The following is a 19,478-nucleotide window of genomic DNA, read 5'->3' on the forward strand; positions in this document are numbered from 1 at the left end:
AATGGCCAGACTGAACGAAGGATCCAGGAGCTCGGACGTTACCTCCGGTCATACTGTCATGAGGATCAGCACAGCTGGAGCCGCTACCTTCCTTGGGCCGAGTATGCACAAAACTCCCTCCGTCAGAATACCACCGGCCTGACCCTTTTCCAGTGCATGCTCGGCTACTAACCCCCACTCTTCCCCTGGACAGAAGAGCCCTCGGAGGTTCCAGCTGTGGACTACTGGTTCCGAGAGAGCGAGAGAGTCCCCGCTATAGAGTCCCCGCTATATTGGTCCGTTCCCAATACAGAGGCAGATCAACCCAGTAACCTACCTTCTGCAACTTCCACCCAGGTACAAGATTCACCCCTCATTCCATGTCTCACTCCTCAAACCTTGTTCTTCCTCCTCCTCCAGATCCACCGAGCCAGAAGCACCCCCTCCTCCTGAGGTTCTGGACCAGCCCTCGGTGTACCAGGTGAAGGAAATCTTAAATTCGCGGCGACAGGGTGGCCGGTTGCAATATCTAATCGACTGGGAATGATACGGACCAGAGGAGAGGTCCTGGGTGGCCCGCGACGATATATTGAATCCATTACAGCTGGAAGAATTCCACCGCACCATCCAAACCGTCCCGCACCCCGAAGTCGCGGTCGCCCTCGTCGCCGCATGGGGGCATCAGGAGCCATCCCTGGAGGAGGGGGTAATGTCAGGAAATCATCGCAATCACTCAAGTCAGCACAGTCACCTCCTCCGACACACACCAGATCCCAATCACCCGAATTCTGATCACCTGCACCTGCATCACCAATTAAGCCCGCTATATTTTCTCACTCCACTCAGCATTCCAGTGTCCGGTCTACCGTTCACTATCTGAACATTGCCAGACTCCTTACATACGTTACTAACTGTTGTTTCCTTACCTTCAGAAGTGAATTCAGTCTCCGCGATTCCGATTCTCCTCAGCCCCGGTTCACCTCCCGGATTCCTACTACTATCAATACCCAGATTACCAGGAAGTAGTGATGCGTGGATGGCGGTTATATCCGCGGGCGCTGCAGATAATCCGCGGATCGGGTGGGTCGGGTAATAAAAAAATGCATTCTGATTATTTGCGGGTGGGTCGCGGGTGGATAAAATAAATCATTAATGATGCAAGTATTAACTACATTTTCTAAATTATGAACGTGTTTTAAATAGGCTACAGAAATTGAATAAACTGTAAATTAACATTAAAAGTTATTCAACAAAACATTATTTAGTCAAGAGCAGTAAGGGATTTTCTCTGTCTTTTGTTTCACAGCATTGTCAATAAACCCCTCTGTTTACCGGAACTCCTCTTGTCTCTTGCCTGTTTGTGACAGGAAGTAGGTATTGCTCTATAATTTCATTTCAATTCAATTCAAGTTTATTTGTATAGCGCTTTTCACGATACAAATCGTTGCAAAGCAACTTTACAGCAAATGAAGTTTCTACAATATTTAGTAGTAGCTTATCAATGGGGACTGTCAGTTAATGTACACATGGCAGAAATGTACGGAAAAATCAATTAAAGACGTAATCAAACAGACGATAAACACTATTAACAGCAATTATTATATGATGCAATCAAACTTATATACTTATATACTTAGATCTATAAATGATCTGTCTAACGATCCAGCTAAGCAACCACATGACAGCATAAAAAATTACCAGAGGAATATAGTTTACATAAGGTTTGCCTCTATTAACACTTAATTTATGTCAATATTGTCAGCTTGAGTGCACAGACACTATTTGAACTGAACTGTACTGAGCTGGATGATGACATCACTGAATCAACCATGAACTGACTTTAACTGAAAAATTGACTGTTTACAATTTTCCTCTTGCATTATCCACACACTATTTTCCTCTTCAACACTGTAAAGCTGCTTTGACACAATATGTATTGTATAAAGCACTATATAAATAAAGCTGACTGAACTTGACTCTATTGACCTAGCAACCACTAAGATCACACTAGCAACTGCCTAGAAACACCCTAACGACTGCCAAGCAATCACATATCTATGCCCTAGCAATCATCCAACACGCTAACAACTGCCTAGTAACCACATATCAATGTCTCAGCAACCACATAGCTAAACCCTATAAGCAACCCCCCAAGCAACCACCTACAACAACCTAGCAACTGTTAGTTATGCTTCTTCTTCCATTCAGATGAGGTGACAGATAGTCTGGCTTATTGAAGAGAAGACTGATATGACTTAGAGTATGGAAATTGATAAGGCAGCCATAACATTTGCAAGGAATTTGTAAGATGATATTTCTGGTTCAGAATGTCACAGAGACAGGTCATTTGACTCTGCCTAGCAAGCAGCCAATAAGTAGTGACATACCAACTTCCTAACCATGCCCTTGCAACCAGTTACAGCACTCCAAAAACCACCCCATAGACTTCCATTGCAAAAAAGGTGACAGGGATATTGTCTCTGTTAAATATACTGTATGTAACCTTGGTTTCCTGAATAGGGAACGAGAGACTGTATCAATAGCTAACGCTATGGGAACGCTGTCCAGGTGTGACAATTATCTGAAGCCATGAATCTTGCCAATTTGTTGGCTGGTGGCACATGCACCGCATGTATATAAGGCATATCACTCGTGCCATCGCCCCTAAGATTTCCAGACGAAGGAAGCCATAGCAGGGCTGAGTATGGTAAGTTATACAGTTTAAACTAGAAAATACCTGCTATAAAAGTCCAGACTCCCTCTGAAAGGGAAGCACTTCATCTATGGCTCCTATCTCCAGAAGGGAGAATATTTCCTGCCTCAATACTGGAGCTTGTCAGCAGTCATTCATTTCTGTTTCCTGCCCATTTGTATGGATGCGTGAATATTTCATAGATGTATGTAAACAAATAGTTTGCATGTATGCACAAGCATTTCATAGGTTTATATATGTAGAAAATGTATTGCGGCCAAGCCATCTGTAATTAAAAAAGTTTGTTTGTACTGTAATTACAGTAGTTTCATAAAAAGTTGAGAAAGCTTTCAGAGTGCTTTTCTTTGAGTTGCTCGGCGAATTTTGAGATAATATGTCATGTACTTTTCTTTCTTTTTTTTTTTTACTTCCTCAATTAGGTATTTATAGGCCCGTGAAGAGGAATATTGGCATATTACTCCAAAACACAAAATTAAAATGGTATCATATGAGGCAGGTACTGCATATAGTATGGGATGTCCCCTAAAAGAAATGACCAATTTTCCCAGAAATTATTAAAAAATTAGGTCTGTATACGTTTTTAAAGTGGAACCATTTCACATATATCCAAACTTCTGCAGCATTGTTTCATATAAGGTGAAATATGGATGGAAATAATGGCGTATTTCTCAAAAATGCTACAGCAAAAAATGTAACCTTTCATATTAACCAAGTATGCAGAGTGTGGAAAGTCCTTGACATAAACTAATGAACTTTTTCAACATATTGTTCATTGTAAATTGTTTGTCATTGGCATTCACTTTCAGGGCAGATGTGAAATCTCATGTAGCAATGCATTCAAGAATAATTGGCGTTTCAAGTTCTGACAAACGTTTTTATTTTATTATCCGAGTCCCTTATTTTTCAAGAGTAACTCCTCCTAGAGCAACAAAAAGCAAAATAAATAAATAAAGAAAAAATAAAGAAAATAAAAAATACAATTTAAAAAATTTCATGGGTTTACATTGAGTGCTCATGATTTCAAATGCCAACTCTCAAAACTCTCTTTTTTCTCACACACGCAGTGGCTCTACCATGTCATGCACCATGTCATGGTATATATGCTACTTCAGATGGCTAACTCTCTCCACAAGTGTTGTGTATTCGTTCAGCACTATTTACACCTTGGGTTTTTGAAAATTACCTCACAAATGTAATTAAACATGTCAAAAACGTGTCAAAGACTTGTTACATAATTTGACATGGTTCTCAAATATCATCACCGTATAAAAAACATTGCATGAGATGACCAACATATGTGTATGTTTGTGTATTTGGTGTAGAGTCACCGCCTGAGGGGTCTGGGTGGAGTCAGCTGGAACTAGCAGCCGTAATTCTTGTGCCATCGTGCCTGGTGTGTGTAGGTGTCATTCTGGGAATGTGTGCCGTACAAAACCTGTGGTGCAACCACATAAAAGCCCGCAAACAGGATCCAGAGGAACCCCTGGATGACCAGACTCTGGTGTCATCTGACAAATGCCTAAAAGAGCTTATCTATGACATGAGCACCTCTGGCTCGGGATCAGGTAAGAGCTGTCTGTGCTCATCAAAACAAAAAAAGACGATTGTCAAATGTTAGTTAGCGTATGTTTTTTAACCCTTTAACTCACAGCTTATATGATATTCTTTTAGGATTGCCCCTATTGGTCCAGAGAACAATTGCTCGAACTATTGTCCTGCAGGAGAGTATTGGGAAGGGGCGCTTTGGGGAAGTGTGGAGGGGCAAATGGAGGGGGGAAGACGTCGCTGTGAAGATCTTCTCGTCACGAGATGAGCGTTCCTGGTTTCGTGAGGCTGAGATTTATCAGACCATCATGCTACGCCATGAGAATATTTTGGGTTTTATCGCTGCTGATAACAAAGGTATGACATTTTATGATTTTGGTGTCTGAATGCATGACAATACATGAAGAACAATGGATGATTTTTTTGCATGGTTTTATTGCATTTGTTAAATAAGTCCATTATAATCATAGAAGTAATCATATTATTGTACTACAACATTTTTGTAAGATTTCATGACAGGAATTTCCTTTCATTTGTTTACTTGATGATGCTTCAATAGCTGACGCTATGGTCAGCGGTAGCATATTCTTTATGCTATGATGAGTTTGTTGGTCATTGTTTATCCCGTTGTGAAGGCAGCTCTGCCTCAGACTCAATCCAAGATGGAGGAGCGATTCTTGGCTGGCCTTTGCACACATTTGCTTTATAGACTTTTGATTTTCTTACAGGATCTCCATCAGGTAATAATAAGATCAGGACAACATTTTTTTTATTTCGTATGGATCACAAACCCAGGTGTTTCTGAATTCACCATTATCTCTAAAACGGTGGAGAAGAGATATGCTAAGATGCCGGTGGGCCGAGAGATGCTTGTTGCTCATCTGTTGTGACAGCTTTGGCACCTGCTTGGAAATTACAGCCTATGCCTCCAAATCCCTGCAGAGTTACATCAGCACTGATCGACAAGTCTTAAATGGCTGCTTGTCAGGCAGGTGTGGCTCTATGCACTATGAGGGTGTTACAGGCAGATGTCCTTAAGGACATGCTGTAGATGAGGGCTCTGTCTTGACAGCCGGGGCAGTCAAGGAGCTCAGGCAAGCTACTGACTTGGTGCTGCAGGCTACCAAGCACACGTCCTTCTTTATGGATGCTCCAGACTTTCAGAGTGGAGTTTTTGGCTATGCTGTGGATCATCTAAATCTTCTTTCAGATTGTTTGGCATGGTGACTTCTGCCAAAGATATCTCAATGGGTTTTTCGGTCACGCTTTATTTTAAGGTCCAATTACAAATAACAATAACAAACCATTAACTATGACCTTTGCCTCAATAATCTCAGAATTTGCTGCTTATTAATAGTTAGTAAGGTAGTTGTTAAATTTAGGTTTTGGGTAGGATTAGGGATATAGACTATGGTCATGCAGAATATGTGCTTTATAAGTACTAATAAACAGCCAATATGTTAATAATAGGCATGCTAATAAGGAACTAGTTAATAGTGAGAATTGGTCCCTATACTAAAGTGTTATTGGTTCTTCTAATCATACAGCAAGGTTACAGAAGTCAAGTCAAGTTACCTTTATATAGCACTTTATACAATACAGCTTTACAAGGATAAACAGGAAAATAATGATTCAATGATGCAAACAGAGATCAATTCTCTGTTCAATAACTGTGTAAAGTCAATTATGAGTAGTTAATTTAGCTGTAAAGTAGCCCTGTAGAAAGTGATTTCATCATCTAGCTCAGTTCAGTTCTTATCTAATAGTGTCAGTACGTTCATTTCAATTATATTGCTGTATATATATATATTCCCTCCTGGTGGAATGACCTGCCCAAATCAATCCGAGCAGCTCGGATTGAGTCCTTAACCATCTTCAAGAAACGACTAAAAACACATCTGTTCCACCTTTATTTGACCCTCTAACTCTAACACTTACTGCTAAATGACTAAATGTAAATGTAATGTAAATGTATATTTAGTGTCCCCAACTAAGCAAGCCAGAGGTGATAGTAGCAAGGAGCCCAAACTCCATACAATCAAGTTCTGGTGCAGTCCGCCTCATTTCAACAAAGTGCTCCCCGCAACTGTTAGTTCTTTGAAAGCTCAAGTTTTGATGCATGATATGCTTTCTCTGTTAGAGAAAGGAGCCATAGAAGAAATGTCTCCTTCTCACAGGGATGCTGGCATTTTCTGGTCTCGAAGAAGGATGCTTGTTTGTGTCTGACCCTGGATTTGCATCCAGGATGGATGCACAAAAGTGTGCAGTTTAATAATTCTGACACTGAAGATCATTCTGCCTCAGATTCAAACCAGAGATTTGGTCATGACGGTGCATCTGAAGGATGCATATTTTTCTACTGAGACCATCCAGAGACAGAGGAAGTTCCTCAGGCTTACCAGTTTTGTGTTCTTTCATTTGGTTTGGCCCTAGCTTCACATATATTCATGAAATGCATGGATTCCACTCTGGCCCCAATGAGGCTTTAGGGTGTGCAGGTTTTAAACTTCCTCAAAGATTGGTTTATTCTTCTACAATCACAGGAGATTGCAATTTGAGGTGCTGAGGCTTTACTCTTTTTCTAGAAGGGAATCTGGTTTAATGCACAATGCACTCTGTCGTTTCAGAGCTGGGAATTGCAGATGATCCAAGTGGGTTTATGTCACATACTATTAGGTATTATGGCATATGGCACAGTGTCCTCGCAAGTTTCATTTGACCTGCTCAATATGGCTCTTTTAATGGTGGATCAACAGTCAGGGGGTAAAGTCCCCGTTGGCATTACATGCATAGGACTCTGTTACCATGAAAACAGCCCCACTACTTCGAAGTGCAATCCGTCGTTGCAAGATGATCATCACAGATGCCTCTTTGGTGAGTTGGGGTGTGGGCAATCATCTCATTTGGCACATAAATTTGTTTAGAGAAGATGGCTGTGTTTGGCCCTGATCAATTTTCTTGTAACTGAAACGTCAATGGGGGAGTCTTATCCCTTGTGGAAGTTAGCTAGTTGTGTTCTGTTCTGGGCACAAAGCATGCCCTGTCATTCAGGGTGGTCTATCTCTCAGGTTGGCTAAACCTGGGAGCAAACTAGCTCTCAAGGCACAGGTTGAGGCCCAGAGAGTGGAGGCTACACTTTTAAGTAGTAAGTCTGATCTGGCAGAGATTCAGAAGGGCAGAGGTGGATCTGTTGCTTCGAAACAGCACAGTGCACTCTTTGGTTCTGTCCCCTCCATCACTTTTGGTAAGAGATGCTCTGGCATAACAGTAGCTATTGGCCAACATGTACATTTTCTGCTGATACGACTGATCTCAGCGGTTCTTTTGAGAACGAAAGAAGACAGAGTGCATCTTCTGTTAGTTGCTCCATTTTGGCCAGGTTTGGTTTTCGGACCTGTTAGGGCAGACACATTTCCCAGGCTTGGGGCACTATATGGCACCCTCATCCAGGGATGAATCTTTGGGTTTGGCCTCTGAATCCCCATCTCCATTCTGACTAATTCTGATCTCTCCTCAGAGATAATTGAATGCCTTTAAGTGGCAGCGTTTTGTTTCCATGGTGCAGAGAGCAAGGGTTGGATCTGGTTCACAGGGTTGTGTTGACTTCGTATTGCTCCCAAGCTGTTTTGTTACAGTCCTCTTCTTCTCTGCCCTTTGAGTCTCTGGAGAGTGAAAGGTTGCACAGGCTTTGCCCAGTTAGGTAATTAAAGGTTTACTCTGACCATATAAGCCAGTGGAACAATTCTGAGCAGCTATTCGTTTGTTAAGGTGGCTGTAGCAGGGGAGCTGCTGTTACCCTGCAAAGGATATCTCATTGGGTGAGAAATGCTATTTGTAAACCTTTTTGAGGTGCGTGGTTATCTTCACCTCTGGGAATTTTTTGCACACTCTACTAGGGATGTGGCTTTTCCCCAAACTTTGCTTAGACGAGTGTCCTTGGAGAATATGTGTGCAGTGGCAGGCTGATAACTCAGCAGATACCTCATTGTTTGGTGCTGTAGTATACTGTTCTCATAGCAGAGATTAGAATGTCTTGGTTACATATGCATTCCTATAGTGTCAGTTACTGACGCACTGTCTTGTTCTCTACTCAGGAAACCAAGGTTGCATACTTTACCAATACATTTTGTTAAATAGGTTATTGCTCCTCATGCATCTTGCTTTAAGGGAGTAAATTATGACTTTCCTTTTAAACTTGCATTGGTTTGGTAACCTAATGTCATTCCAAACCTGACTTTCCTTTACCTACACACACATATACATATACTGTACATATATAGTTGCAATCAAAATTATTTGATTTTGCTGCCAAGAACAAAATTTTGTGCAAGAAATTCAACAAAGGCATCAGTAAACTATTAGAGAAAGTTTATTAAAACACATTTGAGTGATTGTGAGAACATAAAGGTGATGAATAAAATTTCATCAAAAAAATCTAATTGTCTCTAAACATTAATGTACAAAATTATTCAACCCCCAAAAGTCAAATCTTTTAATCTTTATAACAATTCAGTAAACGCTGCTTGCAAGTGCTTAGAAGTTTATGTCACATCTCTACTGCAATCTTGGCCCATTCCTCACTTGAAGAAGCTTTCATATCACTGATGATCTTTGGTTTTCACATTACCACTGCTTTCTTCAAATTCCACCAAATATTTTCAACACAATTTTAAATATGAAGACTGAACAGACTTCTCAAGAACATTCTATGATCTATCACTGAACCAAGCATAGATTTGAATGTTTACTTTGGGAAAGCTGTCTTGCAGGAAAGTCCATTGATGATCAAGCTTTAGTCTCTGCAGCAAAGGCATCACAATCTTTGCCAAAATGGCATGATACTTAAACGAATCCATGATGTCCTTCATACAGTCAACAACTTCACTTTCAACAGAAAAAAACACCCTGATAACATGGTCCACCTCCATATTTGGCCATGGGTATGGTGTTTTTCTGCTTATGAGCTTCGCTTTTCTTGCATCAGATATGCAGAACCTGATTTTACCAAGTGCGACATGTTCCTGGATCAACATCTTTGTTGACCCTGGAACAACATTGTGATTAATCAATCAGATTTAAAGAACCAGTTTATAGTTTTTGTGAAGTTTAGGCTTACAATCAGTATTTGGTGCTTGTACACCAGTGTCATTCATCTATCATTTCCTCTGATTTTAGGGATTACTCATGGTTAAGGTTAGGTTTAGGTGTAGGGATATGGTCAAGACTAAATTTTTGGATTAAAATGTTGTTCCAGGGTCAACAAAATATGTTGACCTAGGAACACATCTAACTCAGCAAAATCAGGACGTGCCACCAGATATACTGCTGATCCAATGGGTCCAAAAAGTTCTAGTTTGGTCACATCAATCCATAAATGATTCTTCCAGAACTACAGAAAGAATTATTATCTAGCCTTTTATGTTCTTCTTGCTCAAGAGTGGTATTCGTGAAGATGCCTTTAACAGTACATTGCAGGTTTTTTCTTAGTTGCTCTGGTCAAAAAGTTGTATGATATTGTGCTTTTTTTTCAACACCCTCAAAGGTTTTCTGGTATAACACATTTTAAGTTAAGGAATAAGGAATAAGCTGTGTCTCTGGGAACTTTTAGTGACTTGTAAATCTTCATGTAGCCTTAGACTTTCTGATGTAATAAAACAATTTCTTCTCTATAGTTTTTGAGAGAGCTCTGTTGACTTATTTGGTACTCACCTTCGTGTGTTACGCATCAGCTAAGTTTATGTATGCATAACAGCTGAAGCTACTGTAATTCTGTTTTCTACCAGAGTTTCTAAAGACTTACTTGTGTTTTAAGACAATTTTGTTTTCCTACCATAAAAATGAGTGACTTAAAACAGCAATGTTGCATAGCGGTTGACATATGACCTAGCTGTGTTATTTAAAAAAATCCCGTAATTCAAAAATATTACATATCTATAGACATTATCAGTTGTAATATGCCAAAAAAAAAAAAAAAGATGCAGTTATAGATGCAGTTTTTATACAATTCTAGATCTTCTGAAATGTTTGCATTTCTAAAGTAATACAGTCCCTGGGGGGTTGAATCATTTTGATTGCATATGTATATTTGAAATACATTTGTGAAATAATAATGATAAAGCTTATGAGCAGGTAAATTAACATTACAGGTACAGTCACATGTGTGAGGAAAACATTTTATTTTATTTTTGAGTTTTAAATCAAAATGAAATTTCAAGTTTTTTTTTTTTACTTATGAAACCATCATGAATACAAAGAGTACATTTCTAAGAACTTGCCATGCATTTTGGCATACATAGGTTTTCAAATAATCTGGTATGTTCTTTTTCATCTTGTTTGAATGTCCTGCATTGTAATCTATCTTTTTTTTCTGTCCTTCTTCAGATAATGGCTCATGGACACAGCTGTGGCTGGTGTCTGAGTATCATGAGCACGGGTCTCTCTTTGATTACCTGAATAGATACACAGTATCAGTGGAGGGGATGATAGTTCTGGCATTGTCCATTGCCAGCGGCATTGCCCACCTGCACATGGAGATTATTGGCACTCAAGGTATTGATCACACGCAGTAGGAATATGGGAATATGCAATGAAACATCAGCTTGAGTTTTTGTTTTTGGTCTTTTTTCTCTTTGGGAGAAACAACTTTAGTGGGAGTAAAACACTTAGCTGTGGAAATCCATCTTCCTTTGGCAACACAGTACAATAAATGTAATAAATGTATTTACATCTTAAGTGTAATACTGATCATGGAATAAATTTAATTAATATGTAAGACAAGTCAGCAAAGCAGAACTCGTTGTCTGGGTTGTAGTTCAACACACTGGTAGTCTTTGAAGCCCATGCTAGAATAATTGTTAGAAATGCAGGCAGTGGTCTATGAAACATCCCTCACTGTCTGGCTGGTATTACCAGATTGATTATGAAGCTTGTTTATGGAGACAGCAAGACATCCAGCCAGTTCCCCTTCAGGAACTTGAGCTGCCTCGAAACACTATGGGAACGCCTTCAGCGTGAGCACGCTCTGAATCACGTGTGTAATCAGTCTAATGGATTAGCGAGATGTCACAGGCGGGGTGACGTAGAGACCAGGAAGCTTAAAAGCATGTGCGGTGGATACAGCGGCAGCTTTCTGTCATTCAGCAAGGGCACTGTGTGTGTGTCAGTTCTCTCCGTTGTTTGTCCATCTTGCCTAAGGCCAAAGTTAAACATAAGAGTGAGAGCAGGCAACATTATAGGCTGTGTGTTCCTCCCTGCCCGCGCTATTTTATGGGTGGGGATACACACAGTCTGTGTGTTGTCTGCTTGGGAGCGAGGCATGCTGAGTCAGCTCTCGAGGGAGCTGACTGCCCGCATTGCAAGCTTCTGCCACTGTGCACGCTTCGCTCCCGGAAGGCCAGATCCAGCGCCCACTCTCTGGGATCGGAAGCCCGCTCCGAAGTTTCTTCCCCCCGGGGAGAGGGCTCGACGCTCTGCCTGTCTTCCTCCGAGGAGGTTGACATGGAGGGCGTCGATGAGGACTTGCCCCCTCACTCTCCCCAGCATGAGGAGCTATTGTAGGTAGTTAATTGGGCCATGGCCAAGTTAGACATCGACTGGCCCGCCGAGAAACAGGCTGAACTGCTGAAAAGCAAACTCGACGAATGCTTTTTGCGGAGTACAAAAGCAGTACCTCCACGCTGGAGCCATCCCTTCTTCCCCGATCTCCACACCGAAGTGTCGAGGTCATGGGTAAGACCCTTCTCAGCCCGTATCTTTAGTCCCGCCTGCAGTTATTATGCCAACGTGGCGGGGCTGAATGATCACGGCTACAGGGCGATGCCTCGGGTCAAACAGACACTCACAAGCTATCTGTCCCCTGGCACAGCATCGTCCTTGAAGGCTCCGGCATTGCCCTCCAAGCCGCTGCGGACCACCTCAGCGCTGGTGGGCAAGGGGTACACGGCAGCAGGTCAGGCTGCCGCTTGCTTGCACACCATGGTGGTGTTGCAGGTTTACCAAGCCGATCTGCTGAAAGAGCTAGATGAAGGCGAGGAAGTTAAGTCTGATGATATATTCAAGCTCAGACGGACCGCTGATCTGTCTCTCCTTACCACCAAAGAGACCGCCCGCGCCATAGGCAGGTCTATGGCAGCGCTGGTGGCGGCGGAGAGACACCTGTGGTTGACCCTGTCTGATATGAAAGAGAAGGACAGGGTCTTTCTCATGGACGCCCCGCTTGCCCCTTCTGGCCTGTTTGGCGACGCCATCAATTCCATCGTTGACAGTTTTCAGGAGGCTCGTAAACAGGCGGCGGTGTTTCAGCGGTTCCTCCCTCGCCGCTCTCTAGCTCTTGGGGCTGCCGGGCAGGAGCAGCCCCTTCCGTGTACCAGCTCTTTATACCGGGAGGCACAAAAGCAGAGCGTCGCTCTAGACTGGGGTCTTCTAAGGCGAAGCCGGATCTGCGGACCATTCTTCTGTCTAAGAAGACCTCGGCCAAGAAGTCCTGACGCTGGTGGCTTAGGACTTCTGAGGGCAGGCCCCTCTGGGGAAGAGCAGTGTACACCTCATCATACGGTGCCCGTCTCTCCTCAGTGCCCTCAGGAGATCGATCAGCCAAACCTGCCACCCACGGTGCTTCAGGGCGTAGCGGTCTCCAGCGAGTGCTTCTCTCAGTCTCTGCCCGGAAACATAGCAGTACTGGGAGGCTCGCTACCTCTTCGGAGGGCTCTAGAGCAGATAGTTCGGCCGTCCCTTGCCGGTCCACCACTTCAGGGCACCGAGCTAGCCGCTCTGGTCTAGAGGTCTAGACTATTTGGCAGTGTGGAAACTTCTGCCAAATGTGTCTCAATGGGTCCTGCACACTGTAGAGAGAGGCTACAGAATCCAGTTCGGTTCTCCACCGCCTCATTTCTGTGGGGTTCTTCCCACTCTGGTGGGCCCCGAGCAGGCTCTGTTAATGGAACAAGAAGTAAACTCTCTCTTGAGGAAGGAGGCCATCGAGGTGGTCCCTCCTCATGACAGAGAGTCCGGGTTCTACAGCCGAGGTTCATAGTTCCGAAGAAGGATGGGGGGTTGCGTCCAATTCTAGATCTGCGTCAGTTGAACCGCTCAGTCATGAGACTGAAGTTCAGGATTCTCACAATCAAACAAGTCGTGTCTCAGATCAGGTCAGAGGACGGGTTTGTCACGATAGATCTGAAGGACACATACTTCCATATCTCCATCCTTCCTCAACACAGGAAGTTCCTGAGGTTTGCTTTTGGAGGCAAAGCTTACCAGTATCGGGTTCTTCCCTTCGGCCTTGCACTCTCACTCTGCACTTTCACCAAGTGTGTGGATGCTGCTCTGGCTCCTCTGCGACTCCAGGGCATCTGCATGCTCAACTACATCGACAATTGGTTTGCTCAATCAGAGCAGATAGCGTTTCGACATCAAGATGTCGTTCTTGCCCATATGAAAGAGCTGGTGTTAAGACTAAATGCCAAGAAAAGTGTGCTTTCTCCATTACAGAGGACCACTTATCTCGGCGTGGTGTGGGATTCAACCACGATGCAGGCACGTCTGTCTCCTGCTCGGATCGAGTCGATCCTCACTGCAGTCGTGAGAGTGAGAGAAGGCCGGTCACTCACTGTCAAGCAGTTTCAAAAACTGCTGGTATTGAAGGCAGCTGCGTCCAACATTATACCTTTTGGCCTGCTGTACATGAGACCCCTTACAGTGGTGGCTCAAGACCAAGGGGTCCCCCCGAGAGCGATGCGATGCGATGCCTACGTGCCTTAGACATGTGGAGGAAGCCTTGGTTCTTGTCTCTGGGCCCGGTGCTGGGAGCTCCTTGCTAGCGACGGACGCGTCCCTCACCGGTTGGGGAGCGGTCATGAGTGGCCGCTCAGCCCGCGGTCTGTGGAGCGGTCACCATCTCACGTGGCACATCAACTGCCTGGAGATGCTGGCCGTGTTTCTAGCAATGAAACACTTTCTCCTAGACCTAAGAGATTGCCATGTGTTGGTGTGCACCGACAACACAGCGGTGGTCTCTTATATCAACCACCAGGCAGGTCTGCATTTGCGCCCCCTTTACAGGCTGGCACACCAGATCCTTGTGTGGTCCCAGAGGAAACTCCTCTCGCTGATAGCAGTTCACATCCCTGGGCATCTCAATATGGGAGCAGACATTCTGTCGAAGCAGGGGCCGAGGCCCGGGGAATGGAGGCTTCACCCCGAGGTGGTGAAGCAGATATGGAGAGTTTTTGGCCAGGCTCAGGTGGATCTGTTTGTGACTCAGGAGACATTGCACTGTCCTCTCTGGTTCTCTCTGACTCATCCAGCTCCTCTCGGACTGGACGCTATGGTACAGACTTGGCCGAGGCTTCGTCTGTACGCCTTTCCCCTGATCGCTCTGCTCCCGGGATTTCTGGAGAGAGTGCACCGGGACGGGGTCCGTCTACTGCTAGTGGCCCCGTTCTGGCCGGGCCGAGTATGGTTCTCGGACCTGATTTCACTGTTCGCCTTGAAGTGGAAGCTTTTCACTTCTTGGTGCAGAGACCGCTAGCTCGACCCAGTTAACTGCTCAGTTGGTACAGTGCTGGAGTTCCTGCAGGCCGGATTCTCAGCAGGGTTGACCCACTCCACCTTGAAGGTCTACATGGCGGCCATTGCGGCCCTCTTGGTGGTCAGTCAGTGGGCAGACACCCCCTTGTTACACGTTTCCTCCACAGTGCACTGAGGCTGAGGCCTCCGGTATGATCTTGTGTCCCCCCGTGGGACCAAGCTGTGGTGCTAGAGGCTCTCTGTAAACCTCCTTTCGAGCCTATAGTGGAGATATCTGATCGCCATCTCACTATAAAGACTACTTTTCTTCTGGCGATTACTTCTCTTAAGAGAGTTGGGGATTTGCAGGCCCTCTCAGTCTCCCCTCTTACTTAGACTTTGCGCCCAGACTGGCCAAAGCGTTTCTCTACCCTTGTTTGGGTTATGTACCTAAAGTTCCCTCCTCTGCACCACGGCCTGTCATACTTCAGGCCTTCTGTCCTCCTCCCTTCTGGGATCCAGATCAGCAGAAGCTTAATTGCTCGCACTGGACACATACGTCCACAGAGCTGCCCTGTGGAGAAGGGAGGACCAACTGCTGGTGTGCTATGGTCCCCCCAAGAGAGGTCTTCCTGCTACTAAACAGACCCTCACCCGGTGGATAGTGGATGCCATTTGTCTTTCTTATGAGTCCTCTGATCTCCTCTCGCACTTGGGGGTCAAGGCTCACTCTACCAGAAGTGTGGCGGCCTCCAAGGCCTTTCTGTCAGGTGTTTTTCAGGTGGCCTCGAAATTCGAGCCACTCCGGGCTCCTCCGTTCTCTCGCCCAACTGTGCTCTTCCACCGTAAGCAGGGACTTGTAAGTCTGGCGGCGTGGGCATACTCGTTCCCATAGAGTTTCGATGCAGCTCGAGTTCCTGAAGGGGAACGTCTCTAGGTTACACATGTAACCATGGTTCCCCTAGGGAACGAGATGCTGCGTCTCATTGCCATACTTCTGGCATCCCTGCGAGTGCTTACTTCACTTCCCAAAAGCTTCCGCTGTATCCACCGCACATGCTTTTAAGCTTCCTGGTCTCTACGTCACCCCGCCCGTGACGTCTCGCCCATCCATTGGACTGATTACACACGTGATTCAGAGCGTGGTCACGCTGAAGACGTTCCCATAGCGTTTCGACGCAGCGTCTTGTTCCCTCGGGGAACCATGGTTACATGCGTAATCTAGAGACGTTTTGCATTACAATAATCTAGTCTTGAGTACATGAACTGGCCATAGCCAATTAGTCAAAATAAATAAATAAATAAATAACATGGAATAAAATTGTCACTTTTTAGGACTGGGTGTCCTAAATATACTTAAACACTAAAGACTACCTTTCTGCATGAAAATGCCTTGTCAGGTATATGATGTGTACTGTTATTAAATTGGCTTATTGCTCTTGGGACAGGGAAGCCTGCCATTGCTCACAGAGACATAAAGTCAAAGAACATTCTGGTTAAGAAGAATGGAACTGCTGTGATTGCTGATCTTGGTCTGGCTGTCAAACACGACTCCAACACCAACACTGTTGACATCCCCATTAACCACAGAGTGGGCACCAAGAGGTTAGACAATATTTTTCTTACATAAGGTCATTATTACTTTAAGTATTAAATCATAAAAACTTCAGTGGAAGAGCCAGTCACTGTATTTGAGTCAGCTGTCTCTCAGTAAATACATACAGGATAAGAGCGTTGGTTGCATGTGCAGACAGGTGCTATAATATGACTATTAAAGACTTTCTATTTACTATCATTGTCTGTATGTTATAGGCTTTGGATTTGTGTATTCAAGATTCTTGAGTGATAAAGAGCATGTATCTTTGCATGTCTCTCTGTGTGTGTGTGTGTGTGTGTGTTCGTTCTCTGTTCCTCTCTTTGAACTCTGTATGCAATTCCTGTCCCTGTATAAGACACGTCATTGTTTGCTTTCAGGTGTATGAGGACATCTTGATGGAGGTTAATGCGTTCATGCCGTGTGGGTACATTACTCTAATGTGAGTGTATTTGTTTCTGCAGGTACATGGCTCCCGAGATCCTGGATGATTCCATAAACATGAGCAGCTTTGAGTCATTTAAGCGTGCTGATATCTATTCACTTGGCCTGGTGTTTTGGGAACTTGCTCGCAGATGTTCCGTCCAAGGTGCCTTCCTGTGTTAAAGATTGTTCAGATCCAAATAAATATACACCAGCAGTGGACTGATTTGAATGATGTTCTTATTCATTGATGTTTTGAGTAAAGAATTGTTCCTTATATACCATTCCTAGATAGATAGATAGATAGATAGATGATAGATAATTACTTTATTAGCTCTTATATTTAACTGTCATTATTCAGAAATATTTGACTGCTCACTACCTTGATTGTCCAATCAGAATAGTATTCCAAAAGCCATGTAATATATAAGAAGTTCATACTGACAGTCCTTAAAGGGATATTTCCCTTCAAAATGAAAATTCTGTCATTATTTACTCACCCTCATGTCATACTGTTTGGCTTTTTCCTTAAAAAAAATGTCTCTCTCTCTTTTTTTCAGCCTGAAAAATATTTCACTCTTGTTATGAATATACCAGTCATCCACAGTTTATTTTTGTTTTATGTCTGGTCAGTGATGTCTGTTCAGTGTTCAGAAACATTGCCCCCTAGGCACAATAAGAGGTAATAGGAAGTATTGCCTTAGCTAATAATAAAGGTCACCAAACTTTGTGAGAAGTTTCGTCTGAGAGTATATTTTACAGACTACAGTATTTTATAGACCTGAGAGTAAACCCATATCCTGTGTGCTACTACTACTGCTACTACTCGTATCACGTGTGAAAAGGTTAGCCAATCGAAATGGACAGTATTTACACAGAAGTCTTAAAGACACATTAGCATACAACACCTTGTTCAATTGTTAGGGTCAGAGATAGTGAGAAAAATGGTCATGAGATATAACATGATGACTGTTTAGACCTTAACTAACATATTTTATTTTCTTCCCTAAGGAAGACCATAAGCTAAAAACATGACATACCTATTTAAATGTTGCACATCCACATCAAAATATATATTTAAAAAAAATCAATACTTCTTTTAAATAAATTCTTATGAATGTTTTGTGCTCTGCAGGGATTTATGAAGATTTCCAGTTGCCTTATTATGACCAGGTGCAATCAGACCCATCAATGGATGATATGAGGAAGGTGGTGTGTGAACAGAAACTGCGACCCAACATTCCCAACCAGTGGCAGAGCTGTGAGGTTTGTGTGATAAACCTACCATTCAGGTGACATTTGATAATATGTAGTATTCACTTATATGAGGAATCTATTGAGCAGTTTACACAAATGTAATAATGCTTCGAAGGTTTATATTATACAACTACATTATTTTCCTTTCGAAAACATCTTAAATGAACATAGTAAAAGAAAATGCTCCTCATCGTAAACCTACTTCTTGATTATTTGTGTTTAAAGAATTAGTCCACCCCAAAAACAAAATTCTCTCATCAGTTACTCACCCCCATGTCATTCCAAGTGTGTAAGACTTTTGTTTATCTTATTTTGTTTATTCTTGTTCATTAAATATCAACTTTAAGAAATATTATTTTCCTGGTAGGAAAATAACTTTTCCTACTGTGTACATTGTTAGAACCTGTAGCAATATCAGGCTGTTGAAGGGACTTTGGGAACACTGCAACAATCTTAGGTGAATTTACGCAGTTTATTTAACTAATCTACAGAATGCACAATAACTAATCTAAACATAAACACACATACTTATACATTTAAACAGACAATAAAAATGAACGAATGAAACCAAGAAAGAAACTGCTTTAATATGTAATCCTGGTTCCCTGAAAATGAAACAAGATATGAGATAAATGTTTTCACATAGATGAAACATTTTTTCAGCTTCAAGATTTAAGTAGTCAAAAGTATAGAATAACCCATGTGCTGTATGTTTGTGTTTATTCCAGGCACTGAGGATTATGGGTAAGATCATGCGGGAGTGCTGGTACGCCAATCCAGCTGCTCGGCTGACAGCACTACGTGTCAAGAAAACTGTATCTCAGGTAACTGTGGTCAAGGACATTAAAAAGTAACCCAGCGGCCTGGTGCCCCTCTTATATCTGTCTGTCAGTGTTATTGGGACATTTCTGATGCTCAGTTGAGATGCCAAAGATTCCAGGAGTTTAAGAGGGAAATGTTATCTTGTGCTATCTGAGCATTAGGAGAATTAATGAAAGAGAGTGTATTTTGTTTCTTAGTCAATAGATGGTGATAGAGTACTGATATACTGCTACCTCAACTGGTCCTGTAAGTGCCAAATGCTTGGAGTTGCACTTGTTATGCTTTGTGCCATTAATGTTTTGCTTGGTGTAACTTAAAAATATACAGTGTTAAAAATATAAGTTGAAACGTCTATACACACACAGACCCACAAACAGGACCAACATTTTTTTAAGACCATGTGTTGACGTCAGACAGCGTAATGTGGTCTGCAAAAGTAAGCTTGTTTTTTTAGCCAAGCTTTGCGCAGATTGTGGTTTCCTGGCACTATTTTTTCTACTGTTTTACACAGCTCTCATCATTTTCGATTGTACTGTGTACCTGAAGGATGATTTCCTGTAAGCCCTGTCATTTCTGAATGTAAAGAGAACAGTTTGCGTCTTGTGCATGTGCAGATGTCTGATGTCAAAAAGGGGGGGG

The 19,478-nt window shown here is 43.0% G+C and overlaps 1 protein-coding gene across 2 annotated transcripts in view; it reads left to right on the forward strand.

Annotated features, from left to right (window-relative positions):
• The window catches only part of LOC107734493 (activin receptor type-1C-like), a 63,067-nt gene extending 43,599 nt beyond the window's left edge, over positions 1-19,468 (forward strand). The window contains exons 3-9 of one of the 2 annotated variants that reach the window (XM_016546466.1): positions 4,015-4,257; positions 4,364-4,594; positions 10,619-10,786; positions 16,192-16,348; positions 16,802-16,926; positions 17,896-18,026; positions 18,746-19,468. In XM_016546466.1, coding sequence (XP_016401952.1) covers positions 4,015-4,257; positions 4,364-4,594; positions 10,619-10,786; positions 16,192-16,348; positions 16,802-16,926; positions 17,896-18,026; positions 18,746-18,871 — 1,181 coding nt within the window. In that variant the 3' untranslated portion in view covers positions 18,872-19,468. The remainder of the gene's footprint in view (positions 1-4,014; positions 4,258-4,363; positions 4,595-10,618; positions 10,787-16,191; positions 16,349-16,801; positions 16,927-17,895; positions 18,027-18,745) is intronic. The other variant, XM_016546467.1, reaches the window with a different exon arrangement.
• The last annotated feature ends 10 nt before the right edge of the window (positions 19,469-19,478 follow it).

Source organism: Sinocyclocheilus rhinocerous, unplaced genomic scaffold (genome assembly GCF_001515625.1).
Source record: "Sinocyclocheilus rhinocerous isolate Xijiao unplaced genomic scaffold, SAMN03320098_v1.1 scaffold340, whole genome shotgun sequence".
Lineage (NCBI taxonomy): Eukaryota > Metazoa > Chordata > Actinopteri > Cypriniformes > Cyprinidae > Sinocyclocheilus > Sinocyclocheilus rhinocerous.